Here is a 13469-nt window from a genome sequence, read left to right as displayed (position 1 = left end):
TTTTTGTGATTTGTGGTGTGACATTACCAATTATTTTATTAAGCCCATTTTGAAGTTTAAATATTTATATCAAAAACAATATATACAAATTATATGTTAAAATAACATAAAATAATATATTTAAATACCAACATGGAATACATCGTAAGAAAGAGCAGTTGATTATAGGTGATTATTTTAAAATATATGTATATGTAATTATTTAATAAAACAATAATGCAAGTACCTGTGTAGAATATAGTCGAAGACATCACTTTTTCTATAGTACTTGACATTGTTACATTGTTAAAACTTAACAAATTAACCCTAATTTTTGGCAGACTATGGGAACAATATGCATTGGGAGTAATTTGTTTAAAAGAATGAACAATAACACTTTGATTATTGCGAGATGAAACAGTTCCTCATTGTGGACCTCTCTCTAACTTAACCCTTAAGGTGAGCAATGGGACACACAAAACCCAAATCACTCATAAGTGTAAAGAATAGATTTGTTGATACAAGGTTATCAAATCAAGTGGCACACGATAGAACAGTAACAGCCAATGCAGCATGCTGACCCAGATTGTCACCCAGTGACCCATGAGAATGAAATAATGAACTGTGAGTAGCCATCATCTTAACTGTTTCTGACAGTTTTGCTATGGGCACATCTGTGTTAGTTGCATGGGAAGGCCTTTGTTTTTTTCCCACTAGTGACTTTATAGACCGCTAAGGGGATTGCTGCCTGACGCACTCCTCCAATGTTCCCTGTGTTCAGGGGAGCAGCTGTCACTGACAGAGCTGGCATTTGTTCTAATAATGTTCTTGGCATTTATTAATTATTATTTTTTATTATTATTTATTTATTTTTGTAACAAATGAAGAAATGCCATTTGAAAATGTTATGCCTACTTTTAACTTGATGCAGCAGACAAATCTGTCAAACTTAGGAGGAGAAGAACCAAACAAAACATGTCACTCCTTTTGTCCCACTTCTGTTGTTGTTTTACAAAAATGTGTTTGCGTGAGGGGCTATTTACCTGCAACAATATAATATGCCTCAAACAGGTTTAAGCAAAGTGTCTGTCCATGCATTTGTGCGTATTTCATCTAAAAGGTTTCTTATTAAGTTTAAACCAGCATTGCTGATTGTTTGTATTCGTTTTTGGGTGGCAAGAAAGCTTCAGTAATAAATACCTACAGTTATAAATGTAAAAAGCATTCCAGTATTGCGTTGAGTATTTTAATTAGAATAGAAAAAAAAAAAAATGTTTCTAAAATGTACTTGGATCCTGCCCCTGATCTACATAGAAACAAGCACTTCCCCTGAAGTGCACTCTATCCTATGAAGTATGTATTAACTTCACTTCTTAACCTCATTTTCTACCTACCTAGTAATGCTGTTTTTAATTATTTAAAAAGATTTGCTAGACGTGATTGTATTGTTAATTATTTAATAGCTCCTCAAGTGCTCCTCCTTTATTTCATGCACCGAGAGTTTCAGTCTTTAACATTCTCAGTAGCCAAAAGGCATTGCTGGACAAAAAGTCTATACTTTCTTATTGACAAATGCTAACTGCAGTAGAATGTAAAGAAATAAAGGCTACCACCATGCTGCTAAATCAAGTGTGTGGGGTAATAGGTTTTGTTTACTTTATATGCTGATTAACCAATAAGGCAGTGTGTCATACTGAGTGAAAGTATTCTTTTACAGAAATCCCTTAAACTGAGGTTCGTGATTCAGTTTTCTGTTCTTTTGTTTTATTTTTAGATTATTTCAGGTTTTCGACAGCATTTAAATAAACACTGTTGGCTTAGGAACACATTGGGTGGGGTTTAATGGGGGTTAGTGTAATTCGGTTCACTTCAGTTTACCTGTGCAGTCACCTCTGTTTCTCTCTTTAAAGAGCTGGGTGGCTGGCTAATCCTACTCCTGCTCACCCAATACCCATTTTGAGATCAGAACAGGGCTGCGCACTTGACAGTGGAAGCATTGGTCCTGGTTCCAGTTTGTCAATGGAATTCCCCTGAAATGCAAGCACTCGCCTCCTGCATGAGAAGAACAGCCCTTCTGTCTGGCACAGTCGAGGTCCAGAAAGCCAATGCATTGCTAGATTAGTGCAGCTCCCAGTCCAGCTGGTGCTGAGACATGAATTCACAGTCTGTGCATGCAGAGAGAGTCACCTCCGCACAGTACTCTGTTGAGCCACCGGGCCAGTTCTATGCTCCATTACCTTGTACAGCACATATCCCAACTGGGTAACCAGTGGCAGTGGAGAAAAGCCAGCTTGTATTCGTCTGGGACCATAGCCTTCATTCAGTGGTAAAGCATTCCCAGGTATATAACAGGGCTGTGAGTGCTAGGATTAATACTGTGTATAACTTCTTCTGTGAAGAATGACAATATGCTACAAACTGTTTTTCAAAACGCAATCAGCTTGTCCCTTGTGTCCCTTCCTGCGTAATTAAAACGTCTTCTATCAAGTTGTGAACAAAGACAAGAAAATGCATCTTTGTGTGACTGTTCAGTTTCTCATCAGTGAAGTTTTAATATGTGCACATATGCAAAGTTAAATTGCTTGAAATGTAATACTATTTTGCTGCATGATAATGTGTTTTACAGGTGTGCTGTAGGTGTTTTGAAGTAAGTGAAAGAATACAATTTTCTTTTTTGTTATTTTGATCATTTAAAATATAAAGCAATTCTTAACGTGTGCTTTTGTTTAACTAGAATGCACTGTATACAGATGCTGCATATGACACTGCACGACAATGAGGTTAATTTGTGATGAGACATTTTTTTTTATTTCTGTAGGTGGAGGAGGGTTTGTATTTATTTTAAAATAAATGTGTTTTCATTTCTTTCACAAAATTATTTTAAGGTTTAATGTCATTTTTTTTTTTAAGAGAGTTGTATGACTGGAAAGATGACAGGTTTCATACAGTTCCATTATTACTGAGCATTTCCAGCTGTCGTGTGTCAGCACATTAGAGATTGCAAGTTGCAGTGCCACAAGTTGAGTTGGGATTTTAACACGTTTTCCAGACCTTCATCGCTTCCAGCAACCCTTAAAAAACACGCCATTCAGTGGTTTTAAAACGCCAGCATGTTGTTAACAGTCAGTCTGCTCTTGGGAAGGGAACAATCCACATTACAGATGTATTCTTTAGTGACAGACAATTAAACATTGTACACTGAAGTGCTCTTTGCTTCATTTACCACAGAATACTTCATCAGATTTTCTGGAATGGTTAAAATTAATTTAAACAATTAAATACTGGATAGAGTACTGATGAAGCAAAAATGACATTATCTATTATTATTATTATTATTATTATTATTATTATTATTATTATTATTATTATTATTAATTGGATTTATAGACTATAATAAACTACTTGATTGTTGATAGATCTGTTTTAAGACTTTTGCCTTTGCTTCATAAATAATATAAGAAATACAAGCATATATCAGCACTTTGTCTATATTGAATTTTCTTAAATGATCAATATTAGCTTATGAAAATAAGTTTTATAGCAAATAAAAAAACATAATATAATAGTCCTTGAATATATATATATATATATATATATATATATATGCACTGAAAAAAAGAAAAAAATATGTTGTAATCATGTAAACATTTCATATGCATTTTTTTTCCCCCTTTTATAAAGCAAGGGCAGAAGTTGAAATTGAAAAAGTATATTTTTGTACACTCAGTTATACCTCCTTTCAAATTATATATATATATATATATATATATATATATATATATATATATATATATATATATATAAACATATTAAAAATAGAGCTATTTTAATATTTCCAGTTCAAGTTCAGGGCCATATGCATGTGTAAAAGCTGTTAAAAGTTATTTGAAGGTGGTTGGAAGTCAGAGTAAACGCAGTTTGCAGGAGCTTTTTTATTACCGCATGTCTTATTTTATTTAAAACTGATCGAACTACACAATACATTGACAAGTTATCAATAAAACATGAATCAATCAGTAAATGTGCACATCCAGATATTTATCATTTCATGAATCAATCAGTAAATGTGCACATCCAGATATTTATCATTTCTAATATTGCATATACTGCTAAAGCCCTGCCACGATTTCTTCGATTCATAACCGTGTCTGTGTACTTATGTCAACTTAATTGCAGTTACTACAAGCTCTTCTCAGAATATCAATTACAAGATTTTTGACAGAAGTTAAAATGTCCCCAAATCCGATGACTTGATCAGTGGGAGCCATTTTCTACATGAGCAGTGTCTTCACTCAGCTGAACAGACGCGAAGCAGCAGAGGTTGAGGAAGCAAAGGAGGGGCAGGCTTGGCGGCACACTCACGCACACTATTCCCAACGGTACCTTGCTTCAGCAAAGAGAAGTGAAGTGAAGCGAGGACACTATGCACAGTGGCATTTCCAAATGCAGCTCAGCTGGAGGCCTGTGCTTATTGCATGAGTGGCACATACTGAGTCGGGGGGGAAAAAGGAAATACATAAGTTTGTCAAAGCAATAGATTGAGATCAGCCACCCCTACCCCATTCTCTCAACCCAACACCACTACAACACTAATAGTTTCAACAGTTACAGATTTGATGCACATTTCAGTCACAGTGGTATAGCCCCATTTCTAATGCATATGAGAGAAAAAGTATTTAATTTTTATCACCCAACTGTGTGATGCCCTTTCTTATGGGTGTGTCATCATTCTAATGGTGTGTCTGTCATATCTCTAAAGGTAACAAATGAAGCTTATTGCACAAAGGTAATAGATTTTTGCTAAAATTAAGTGGCAATAGCTTGTGTTAGGTTTACATGAAGAAGCAGTTGCATTTGCTAGTTTTGCAACATGTTTTCACTGTCTGTTTATGGCCTCCATAGGGCAGTAAAGCACTAAAAATGTCAGCGCCACGAATGAGAGGAACATTTGCATCAGCTTTTAAAACACTCAGTGTGGAAGTTAATTGCCGTGGATTGGTACTCAATCATAAATGTGAGGAAAGGGCAGCTTTTCTTGTTTTGAAATCAACACATTCAATAATAGCTGTGTTTTGATTTTATTTAATACCTGCTGACAAATACGTCTTAAAAGTAATTACTTGGAATATCAACACATCTCTAGTGCTCTTAAAACTTTTGAGGTGTATTTTAGTTTAACAGCACAGTATTTAAGTTGTCGATAATATCCCACCAACATAATGTTAAGCTTTTCAGAACCAAGTATCAATGTTAGGCAAATTACATAGGGGACTGTTTGTCGTAGTAACCTTCATAACCTTTTTGACACTGTTAGTTCTGTAAAAAAACATTCTTATAAATACAAGATTGCCACAGTGTACAAACCTGAACTTGCAAATGTGAATGATTTTACAGTATTAAGCAAAAATTGTGAAACCCTTAAATTCGTATCTTTGTCAAGGTTTTCTTTACAGCTTTGGTGATGCCATGTTAATAAGGGACACACAACTATTAGCTAAATAAACCTCACTCAAGATTCAGTTATGGCTCTCCCATGGAAATTCTAAACATGAATAAAACATGCATTGTAATGCATTCATCAACTATGAAATAAAACTACATATACGTGGACATCAAAGTGACAGTGATAAAACAGCAGGTTTAGGGCTCCAGCAATGCTCTCTAGATTGGCATTGGCTTGGAGTACTAGTTTTTATGTGAATTTTTAAAGTCACTGATCTTGCATACACAAAATTAATTTAAGGTTCTGATAAGTGCAACCATTTGACAGATATACTGGAGCAAACAGGAGAGAAAATTAAATAATCTTTCTCATACAAGCTTGAAGAACATCTTCCTACTGAATCTATCTACTATAGCAGGTTTGGCCCAGTGATCATTTTTCTAATTTAATTTACAGAAGAAGAGATGGAATCACAGGATTAGATAAAAGGAATTTAAAACCCTACAAATTATCATTCATTTGATGAGTTCAAATCCTAACACAGGCAACGGCATCAGGATTTGAACACAGTTCCAGTGTCTGGCCTTTCGTGTTTGCGGATCCAAGGGAAAAGCAAGCATTTAGACACTTGCTAACCACTCTACATTGAGCTGTCACCCTTAATGTGTTTTTTAAACACTGGCTATCTCTGTGAAAAGCAGATTGCAAGCATAGAGTGCATAGTTTCATTCGAACGGACCTTGTCAGAAAGCAGCCTCTGTGATATGATTTCTGTCAGGAACAATCTGTTTGAAATTTGTCTTTACTTGTGACCACCAAACAGCTTGTCTGTTTCCTAACCCTAGGTGATGGGATCTAGTGCCTTGTCAGATGGAATCTGATTTCACCCGCTACCTGCTTGTTGACTCTGGAGGAGTTGACTCACAGTGGTGGCAGAGCAGGCCTCCAGGCAAGCCAGTTCCTGTCTCTTCATGTAATTAGCCACAGCCTTTGTGCAATATAAAACAGAGTGATTCTGTGCCGTGAAAATAGTAATGTACACAGACAGGAGTTTTTTCACTTGAAAGAAAAATCAGAGGATAGAACTTGCTAACATGTCTTGATAGCTGTGAAGAGCTGCATCCTGTTTTATGTGGAGAACACAAGGGGAAAGCTTTACTTTTCTTGATAACACGTTATACAGTGTGTATTTATATATATATATATATATATATATATATATATATATATATACATTCAATGTATGGTTTTATATATTTTCTTACATCACTATTTTTTTAAAATTCCTTAACAAAGATATAATTGTTACATAACTCATATGTCACCTTATCCTGATTAAGCATTAGGGTTTGTTTCAGATAACCCTCGTCACACAATTTGTCAATGATAGTAAATGCCTTCCCAAATCCTATTAAATTTATGTTAAATATGTCGCTATGATTACATACAATTTACTGAATTATTTATAATGCTCTTTTTTAAATGGTTTAGTGCCACTAGAGGGCACTTATTTTAATTATCTGCAGAGGTTTTAGATTCTGTATTCGTGTAAAATGTGAAACTAGTTTATTATTAAGAGAAAAAAAAACAGACATTGAAAATACAGCATGTGAATAGAGGAAATCATGTCAACAATTCACAAAGTACTGTTTAGGTGTTCCTATATTGGCATTGAAAAACAGTGACTGATGAAAAGCAGCTCCTTCTTGAAGTTGCATCATGTGGGTAGTGTTTGTGTTCTTTTATTATTATTATTATTATTATTTGTTTATTTAGCAGACGCCTTTATCCAAGGCGACTTACAGAGACTAGGGTGTGTGAACTATGCATCAGCTGCAGAGTCACTTACAATTACATCTCACCCGAAAGACGGAGCACAAGGAGGTTAAGTGACTTGCTTAGGGTCACACAATGAGTCAGTGGCAGAGGTGGGATTTGAACCGGGGACCTCCTGCTTACAAGCCCTTTTCTTTAACCACTGGACCACACAGCCTCCTATATTTTATATGCCATGCTGTATTTTGTTAGACCCAAACATCGGCTTATGAATGAGATTCCATGTTTCTTATTTCTAGAAAACGTGTTGGAAACAACGCTTCTTGGTATGGTTTACATTTTAAACAGTCTTTATAGAGCAGCACAAGTCATGGGATTTACAGTATCTTGTAAAATAAACATTAATTGGCATTGCTGTAGGATTTATTATTGGTATCGCTATAGGAAAGGGTTGAACTTCCTGGTTAAACTGGCTCTGGGTCAATCATTTTCATGGGTTTATTGAATGACAAGTCTTTTTTTTTTTTTTTTTGACCTTCTGAACACAAAGGTCATCAAATAGAACACCAGCTGTGCCAGTTATAGGGTTGGGATCTGACTTCAGGCTAAATATACAGTCTGTTTCTGGCTCTCCAGTGCGCATGGCAAAGTCGTCTGTTCACTGAGTTGAACAGGAGCCCTCTGGCAGAGAGAAGAAACTACAACTACCAGACCTTGCCATGTATTTTTCCTGAAATGAGGGCTGATTTAGGAGCAAGCATTGACAGTCACTGGCAATAGGATAATATGATATCAATCTCAGCATGTCATCGTTTTTGCAGCTTTTGCTGGGTCGTTTTTGCAGAGCATTCATACTGCATGTTTTTTTGTTTTTTTTATATACTGTATCAATATATGTGTTTCTGTATACTGTATGTACGTCTGTGAGTGTAGATTCTTCTTCCTGCTCACTTTAAACACTAATCTAGTCTCCCTGTTCTTCTGCTCCTGTAAAACACAGAGACGTTTGATTTCTCTGTTTGTGTTGCATTAGAATAGCTCAGGGCCGATTCTCTTTGTTTTGCAGTACAGCTGTAGGTTATTTAAAGAAGTGATGCTCAATTTGTCTTTGATGATCCACATGATTCAGGTGAGACAGGAGAAAGATCAGACCCTCCTTTGCATAAAAGTTAATCACAGAAAAATGTAAATTGATAACATTTCGTCTCGTTCTTCCCCCCATTTGAGGGACTGTGAAAGGCTCTCAGCAGCAATCATCACAGCATGGTGCCACACTGGATGCAGTACAAATGATTACATTTGTGTTGAATACTCGTTCATTGAAATGTCAGCCTTGATGGGGTAGTACAGCAGCAAAAGCAGGGATAAAAAGTAAACACCGAGCACTTTTGAAAACATGTATGATCTAATGTGCAGAAATTACCTTTTAATTACCCACTTCTTTTTACTTCATAATTGTTTTGGTCGTACAACGAAAACAGGCCTGTAATTTAAAAGCTATTTCCAGATGAAACAAAAACTGTTTTAAAAAAAAATACAATTATGTTAAACTATTTCATTTATTAGAACGCTGAAGTCCATTATAATTATTTGGTTTAAGTAGCTAAATGACACAAAGAAATGGTAATGTAGTTGAGCAAGGAACTCTTGTATTGTCAACGTACTAATTACACTCAGTAATTCCGTAGGCACTCAGTTATCAACCACTGAATGTATACTCAAGAAAACAGTGTTTTATGAGCTTTCATTTGCTAATCAATTCATTAGAAGAGCAGACCGTTTTTCTGCACCAGGATGTCATGTATTCTCCCTGTGTCTTTCTGTTTAAATCTGCAGTACTATCAGAGCTGTCCTTCTCATGACTCATGAGTGTTATTGTCGACCATCAGGATGTTTTTTCCTACCTATGCTAGTTTTCATCATTAAGGTTTCAATTCAATGAACAAAACTTTTTTCTTTTGTGGAAGAATATATTTAGTTTATATTTCAATAAAGATTTGTCTAGACTTGTTACATATCCGCTACTACAAACAACTGCTAACATCTCATAAACCAATTCAGATGCCAATTTTATATTTTCAGTGTTCTGCAAAATCCTCTGGCAAATCTAACAGCACCCCTTCATACTGACCTGTGATCTAATATTGCTGTCATGTCTGGGTCATGTTTTCCAAAAGTTTAAAAAAAGAATTATTTGTATCAATACGTTTTTTTTATTTTTTTATTTTAATATCTTTCCCAGATATGAACATGGCAGCGTTAATTATATGTGTATGACAAGCATGGTTGGTTTTGTTTGAGCTGTGTCTCTTTCATAAGGCTACAACAACTAGTTTGGGGTCATTGTGGTTTGCACTGACTGGGACTGGATTTAAATCTGATGGAAATCAAAAGTGTGGTGGAATTCCAATGTAACGAGTGTAGGGGTCACATGTTAAAGACACAGTTTAGAACATCTCAGTCCCCTTTTCCCAGTCCACGAGATAAGATGTCCCCTATTTGCTTTAATAGCCTCAGCTGAGCAAGGCAGCTGGAATGGGATCATTAATAGGGAAAGGGTGCTCCTGGACCGCTCAAGCTGAGGTAGGGAAGCAGTTGGGGATATCAGATCCACTGGGGGCTACAGCTTCTAAACAATTCCGATGGGAACCCTTCCATTCCCTGTTCCTAACCGCATTGGTGCCTTGGCATAGTGCCTCAAAATAAAACCTGTAATAAAATCTGTAAATGAGGCTGTCCCGGGAGAGGAATTACATTTTTGTGGCCAAGTCCCTTTCAGAGATAAAATACCTAAGGTCAAAAAACAAAGAAAACATCTTTTAGAGACAAATCTTTTACCATCCTTTGGATTCAATATGGATAGAGTGAGATTCATATACATGACGGGGCCAACTTTTTGAAGGAAGTGGATTCAGGTTTGTACAATGAATTGGTGTAGCAGTTTACAACATTTATTAATTTAATGAAACCCTTTTAAAATATTATTTTATGGGTTTTACCCTTAGCAAGGGTGTGATATTCTTACATGACTTTTTAAATAGATTATAAAAAATCTGCAACCAGTACCCCTACAGACTATATAAAAAGAAAACATGAACAATATACTGGATACTATACTGAAACACTTGCCCTGTTTTCAAGTGCACTTTGATGAGGCCATTAAAAAAAAGCAACGTCAGTCAAGGTCATGTTTTTACTGTATGCCTTTGAGAAGCTGCAGAATCGTCACTGTGCTCAAGCTGGAATGAAGCCCTTGCAAAGCATCTTTTTTTTAATGAGCGTCACTTTTTTTTTTTCATAGCTTTCCACAAGGTCAAATGACACCAGCTTAAGAGATCAAATGCATTTTACAAAATAGTTTTTTTTTTTTTTTTTTAAGTTAAACATGTTTACTGTATATATTTGATACTTCATATTTTTATATCATGGAATCACAAAGGTCTGAATGATCCTGACTATCGCATATGGTTTTGCCCGTCTTCTAAATTTAGAACATGAATGCTGCCTTTTGATAGATGCTGTGAATTTTCTATGCAGCTGCGTGCTTTTCAGCATAGCAGGGTCTCACAGATGTCATGGAAACCGGGATGTTACCAGGAAGTGCCCTTATCATGCCAGCTGTAAACAAACACCAGAGGGAAAACAAAAATCTTGGGGTCATATTTGGATGTAGTTTGGTTTCCACCTAGTGGTCACGTAGAAATATTGACTGCAATATCCGTATTTGTCTGTTGATTTAGTAGATTTCCTAGTTTACTGGCTTTGCTTGCATTAGGCTCAATACTACTAACATAGCCATTGTTCCATGAATTTATTTACCAGAATGAAACCATTCCGGACTCTTTAGAACTATTAGAGTCAGTTCTAAAACAGAGCAGTACATGCTTTGTAGACTTAAATGCATACAGGGTGATTTATAAGCAACGTACCATGTTAACAAAGAGTTAAAAAAAACAAAGAAACACACACACACATTACCCAGAATACTGAAGCTTCTCCCACCTTTAAACCACCCTGATCCAAATATACGCGCTTAAAAAGAAGCCCTGCACAAACTTGTGGTTTAAAACCAAACTATAGTGTAAATCATTGAGTATCTATTAAGCTTATTTTTATCACCATGCGTCACTTGTTCTATTTAAAAAATAAAGGCAATTTACATGCTATTTTTTTTTAACTGAAATCTGATCCATTCTTATTATTAAATGTAATTTTCAGGTGGGCCATGAGACATGAGGGGACTGCCAGACTAGGACAGTGGAAACAGTCCCAAGTGGGAAACCCACTGTGGAATAAACTCACTTACATGTGGCCAGTGCTGCCAGATGGAGAACTGAATGAGGTACAGTAATACGGCAAAAAAAAAAAAAAAATTCTCATCTTTTGATTTAAACAACAGAATGTCAAGCTGTCGTTTTAGCTGTATGTTGGTTTTTCATGTTCAGTCTTATGCTGAAATTATGTTTTTAATAATGTATTTTATGGGATAGATTGTCTGGTTTACAAATTATTTCTATTTTTTTTTTATTTCTCTTTATTTTAAATAAAAATAATAAAAAGATCAAGTGCATTGGTCAAGTGTTCTAACTCTATAGAAATGCATTTGCATAATTAGCAAATTGCAAATGACTAGGTAAAGGATCTGCAACAATGGAGAGCTTAGCAGAAGCATTATTTTGTAGAAGCAATAATATTGTTACTACAGTGGTATACATTAATGCAAGTATAGTACCTGTCTGTCGTGTGTGGATAAAGCAAGTGTAATAAACCATTTTATGAAGCAGACAGATTTGTGTATAGCTTTCAGACAGCCAACAGAGCACCAGAGTGTAACATACACCAGATTCTATGTAAAATTATAACAGGTGTGAATGAATTTATTATCTTTAAATCAAACAGAAAGTTGTTAACACTTTTAAAAACATCCAGAACCAACTGATTCAAATCTATTTCAATTTCAGTTTAGCTCATTCTTTTACTGGGAAGCCATAGGATCTAGAAATTTGATCTACGTGTAAATGCGTGGCCCCATTAACTAAAACCCATAATTGACTAAACTTATAATTGACAAAGCTATAGTTTGTACAGCTTGAGTAGCTCTTATTTGTATAAACATGATACTCAATAATCCAAGTCATACAATGTTTACTGGTGTATTACACATATAGTTTAAATTCATGTTTTTATTTTTGTTTAATTCTCTTTTAACTCAGGACTTTAACTGGCCACTTGAAGGATCTCTAATTCCAAATGCTCCACCGCTAAAGAAACCAGCCAGTAAGAAGCCAGATGGGTACACGCCAGTGAGACTGCAGGTTTTAAGAAATGGACACAAGGACCACTTTAAGGCAGTAACAATTACTGGACCAGACATTACAAACATGCTCAAGAAAAAGTAACTATGCTCATTATCTTTGTTGAGTCTGTATTTTAACAGTGTTATAAATTTAAACTCACTATCATACTGCTTTCAATGTATTAGTTCAAGTGCTGTCAAAATACAGTATGGGAAGGTGTATCATGTCAACAAATTGAAATTTATTCGTTTTTGGTTCACCTGTTTAGCTACAGTGGAGTTTTTTTTTTTTTTTTTGTTTTGCTTTATAGTTTTTTTCTTCGTCCAACCTATTATCACAATTCAAAATCCTGAAAAAGCTGACATTAAATGAAAATATAGGATGAGGCGTGTGTCTATTGGACTGTTTCAATTCCATGAATTTTTAGATTCTCAATAATGTGATTGTGAGAGGGGATAAGATCGGACCATCACCCTGTTATACTAAATTATTTCCTCAAATTGATTAAACGTTTTGTAGAATTTTGCACATCACACATTTTTGTATGATGAGCAGCCTGACGTTACACTGGCCACTGAACAGTGTGGAAAAATGCAAATGTTCAAAATTAATGTTTCAGGTAAAGTCAAGCCTGAAATTGAAATCTTTGAAGCATATGTTTCATTTGTAATTCCTAATTAACTCACTCTGCTATACCAAAAAGTCACTTTTGGTGCAAAGTAAATAAAGTTAACCATTTTGAAGTATACAGTTGAGCAAACAAAACTAATTTGACTTTTGACACTTATATAATGGTATAAATGTGTAATTCGATATTGCTCGTGCTTCACACCTTTCATATACTCCTAAATACATAATTAAAAGGAGTGTTTTAAAATCCATTTTCTTTCCTCTGACTAGCATTAGCAGTGCCACTCTTCTCTTGAACATTGTGTTTTTTTTTTAATATGCACATATTTCAAACACAACAAAGT

At 35.2% G+C, this 13469-nt stretch overlaps 1 protein-coding gene across 1 annotated transcript in view; it reads left to right on the top strand.

Moving 5' to 3' along the window:
• LOC117434787 (doublecortin domain-containing protein 1-like) overlaps positions 1 to 13469 on the top strand; it is a 79957-nt gene that overhangs the window by 53918 nt on the left and 12570 nt on the right. Inside the window, exons 20-21 of the mRNA XM_059002944.1 lie at positions 11417 to 11540; positions 12412 to 12593. Of these exons, the coding sequence (XP_058858927.1) occupies positions 11417 to 11540; positions 12412 to 12593 (306 nt within the window). The remainder of the gene's footprint in view (positions 1 to 11416; positions 11541 to 12411; positions 12594 to 13469) is intronic.

The sequence above is a fragment of the Acipenser ruthenus genome, chromosome 28, assembly GCF_902713425.1.
Source record: "Acipenser ruthenus chromosome 28, fAciRut3.2 maternal haplotype, whole genome shotgun sequence".
In the NCBI taxonomy this organism is placed as follows: domain Eukaryota; kingdom Metazoa; phylum Chordata; class Actinopteri; order Acipenseriformes; family Acipenseridae; genus Acipenser; species Acipenser ruthenus.
This window is presented reverse-complemented; position numbering and strand designations above follow the sequence as displayed.